The sequence below is a fragment of the Colias croceus genome, chromosome 10 (assembly GCF_905220415.1).
Source record: "Colias croceus chromosome 10, ilColCroc2.1".
Taxonomy (NCBI): domain Eukaryota; kingdom Metazoa; phylum Arthropoda; class Insecta; order Lepidoptera; family Pieridae; genus Colias; species Colias croceus.
The window spans coordinates 4,009,797-4,013,431 of NC_059546.1; the positions used below are offsets into that span (position 1 = coordinate 4,009,797).

General features: G+C 35.2%; 1 protein-coding gene across 1 annotated transcript; it reads left to right on the plus strand.

Annotated features, from left to right (window-relative positions):
- Positions 1–1,603: 1,603 nt before the first annotated feature.
- Positions 1,604–2,762, plus strand: LOC123695014. The gene is made up of 2 exons (XM_045640694.1): positions 1,604–1,818; positions 2,041–2,762. Exon 2 carries the CDS (start codon positions 2,051–2,053, stop codon positions 2,489–2,491), a length of 441 nt encoding a protein of 146 aa, XP_045496650.1. The 5' UTR covers positions 1,604–1,818; positions 2,041–2,050; the 3' UTR covers positions 2,492–2,762.
- The last annotated feature ends 873 nt before the right edge of the window (positions 2,763–3,635 follow it).

Here is a 3,635-nt window from a genome sequence, read left to right on the forward strand (position 1 = left end):
AGCCTTTCTAGCAAATTTTGAGCTATCCAATTGAACATTTGCCGACCAATTTTTTACCTGCACGTGTTTGCAAATTTTATCTCAATATTATTATTAAAATGAATCTATAGCAATCTTTAGTAAGAATTGATCAGATCTTAGAACATTAAAGTACATATTTAAAACTTTAGGTGTTATAAATGTGAGTGTTAAAGTGCGCATAAAATTTAACTCAATAAACACGGAGCACGGTAGGTAAGGCAACTGTTTGCGTTTGAATTCGCATCTAAGGAATTCCATAGCTAACCAGTAAGACAGAGCAGATCAAAGGTTTATAGAATAAGTAGTTCAAAAGGCGGCTGAAATTTATAGAAATCTGACTATGGATGCCCAAATTAAAAAAAAAACGACTTTTACGACAGACGTAAAGAAAAGCGTCTAGAATATCGAATTGGTAGTAAAAAAATATTTTTTGAGTTTATATGTGCCGACACAACGATAAGACGCGTGTCTATTTTTAAATACCATGCAAAGAAGTAAATCGACAATTATTGCTCCTATTATTCTTCACAAAGGACGCAGGAACTAAAAAATCTTTATCTTTTTCTGTAAACAGAGATGTTTTGCTTCTTAAAATACCGCCATTGTTTATATTTCTATATACCTCATTGTTTAGAACAGTGTTGACTTTTTAAGCTTTTTAAGTAATAATTTGAGGACAATAATATTCCCTGTTTTTTGCTAAAAAAGACAATTGCAAATAATATTTCGGCACAGGCAAAAGAGATTTCACTTTGATTGGTGTCACGATTTTTTGCAAAATTACCCGTTAGTAGGTTTTTACAGATAACTGTTTCCCGTTTTGCTACTAATTTGGCATAGTTATTGTTAACTGAATATTTTAATATTTAAAACATGTTATTTTGACCATTTTATTCAGTTGTATAGATATATGCTAGGTTATTGTTAAGTTCATAATGTGGAAATAGTGCACTCAAAAATATTTTGGAAGGTCGGAAAATCGATCTTATAATCCCAACATTTTGTGGGCTAAATTGCAAATGATTGTTTTATAGACGAAGCCTTTTGCCGATTTTCGCCGAGATATTTTCGCCGAACTATTAACTTTACGAGTTTGAGTAAGTATAAACTTTCTTTACCTCGTCTACTTTTTATAAAGTAAAGAGTTTCTTTAAAACGTTCACCAATTTCCATAATTTTTTCACACGCATTTTAAGCGTTTAAATTCGTTCAGTTGACAAAATAGTGAACACAAACAATGCCATTGATAATAATGAGTGAAATGCATAACAAATTTCGTTTTGAACCGTTGACAATTCAACTTTGTAGTAGCTTTTAACAGGTAGAAAAAATCCAGGAAATAAGTGAATGAACTTTTAATTAACATACAATTTTACAATTTTTACTATAAGGATGAATTTAGTATGTTCTCTCAGAACGTGTCCATCTCACTCAGGAAGGTCTAATAAAACTCGATTTTGGTAAACACCGCCGGTCAACTGTGCACATAATCTCACGCTGCCGCATTATAATGTTTTACTAAGGACACGCGCACACTGAAAGTATAAAATAAACTTAATTTGTATAGTGTTTTTTTTTTTCATCCTAACCCTTACGGACCGCTCTAATACAATTGTGCGGGTCACAAAGTCGAGTTTATCTCAGCAGTTTTTCGTTAGGAGTGGACGGGCCTAGTATGGCACGATTGTGCGGGAAGCAATTTTGACCTTGAAATGAAATTTTGGTCCGACACTCAGTCGGCGAGCAGGTTTCAACCTGTTCAGTTCGTGTCTGTTTGCGCTCCCCGACTTTGCGAAGGTATGTACCTACTGTTGCTTTATTTTGTAAGTTCAGTTATATATGTGTTATTAATTAGATAAATAGTTAAATATACAATGTTTTTGCGATGTCAGTGACTAGCGGCAAGCAAAGGCTTTGTCGTAATGGCTTAACGAACTTTTCTGACACAATTGTGTCGACGTGGGCCCTACCCTACCTCATGAGTTTTTGAGTTCCTAATGATTATTCGTTTTTTTTCAGTTTCCTTACGATGTCTGTGATTTTGAATGATGCTGCAATTGAAGAGATGCTCAATGACTCTGGGGATGAGGGCGATGATGGTGACGAACTGGACGCGGACTACTTTATTCAAGAAAATCCCGACTGTGAAGGTTCCTCTTCATCTGATGACGATGAAGACAGTGCTGAAGATAACTTGCCTCTGAGTGCGCAAGCATCATGGCAGAAGAAGCCCTTTAATAGTAAAACTCTTCCAGAAGGTGCCATTCGTGAACCAGTTGAAATTCTTACCCCATACGAATATTTCGAGCGCTATTTCAATGTCGAGCTCGTGGAAGAGATGGCTTTGACCACCAATCAGTATTATATGACCAATACTGGTATACAAATGAAACCTCCTTGTTCTTTACTGGATATAAAGAAGTTTTTCGGAATACATGCCATAGCCACTGGTCAGTCTTCGACACTCTGAAGCAGCCTCGTTGCTGTCGTGCTCCTGGTTGCACTAGTCGTAGTCGCTGTCGCTGCTCAAAGTGTGACATTTACTTGTGCCTTAACAAAGACCGAAACTGTTTCTTTGATTTTCACAACAAATACTGAATTTAGATAATAATTATTATTAAACTAAGAGAAAATTGATCTCATTTCATGTAACAGTTGATTCCAAAGCCTTTGTTGATTATTAATAATGTAAAAGTAGAACAATGTTGTGTTTGTAACTTTAATAAAAATTCTAACTTTTATTATTTTTTCATTTACTGTCGATTTGATTCAGAAAAACGTAAAAATTAGAGCGTTAACTCTAATATCATGATGCAACTGTAAATTGAACGCAGGAGAGGTAGGGCCCAGTATGATACAATTGTGACCCTCACAATTGTACGTGTGATATGATGGGCCCAGCTTGATACAATTGTTGGTATATGAATTTTCCAAGATGGCGCCGGAAAATCCGGAAAATTATTGCAGATTCGTGATCAGCGGCCCCAAATTACCCAAAATTCGAGTTCGACATTATAAATTTCAATGTAGTTTAATCGCCGGTCCGAAAGGGCTAAGCGATATTATCTGCGCTATATTACTTTTTTGCTCAACCTATTCAGGTAAGTACAAATACATTTATATAATTAACTTTATAGTTGTGCCGTTCGGTTTTACTCGCAGACAGTACCGCGGGTAAACGCAGGTATTTCTGTAGCTCATGTGTATTCTGTTGTATACGCTACAATACATCATTGGTAAGTATAATCAAGACGTTCAGTAGTTTTCGCGTTATTACAAACATTCGCGTTTACAGGGTAGGGTTATTACAAATCATAAATGAATTTGAGTTGGTATAATTAAAAAAATATATATTTAGGTGTTCAATGTTCATGTAGGTAGGTAAAATGAAAAAAAAAAAATATTGCAAATGCTATGCAATGCTATATATGTCTATTTTGCCAGTGTTTGACAATCGAATTGTTCGGAAATATATTTTGAGGTAACGAACTGAGCGGTGACCTTTACAAGCCCCTCACTTGCACAATCATTAATCAGAACTTCGATCCTGGACTTCTTACAAAAGGGCATGCTTGGAATCGCGTACAATCCATTAGAATAACAATTATTACTTT

What these genes read in the sequence shown, in the direction of transcription:
- LOC123695014 (XM_045640694.1), top strand. Translation starts at nt 2,051, where the DNA reads ATGTCTGTGATTTTGAATGATGCTGCAATTGAAGAGATGCTCAATGAC.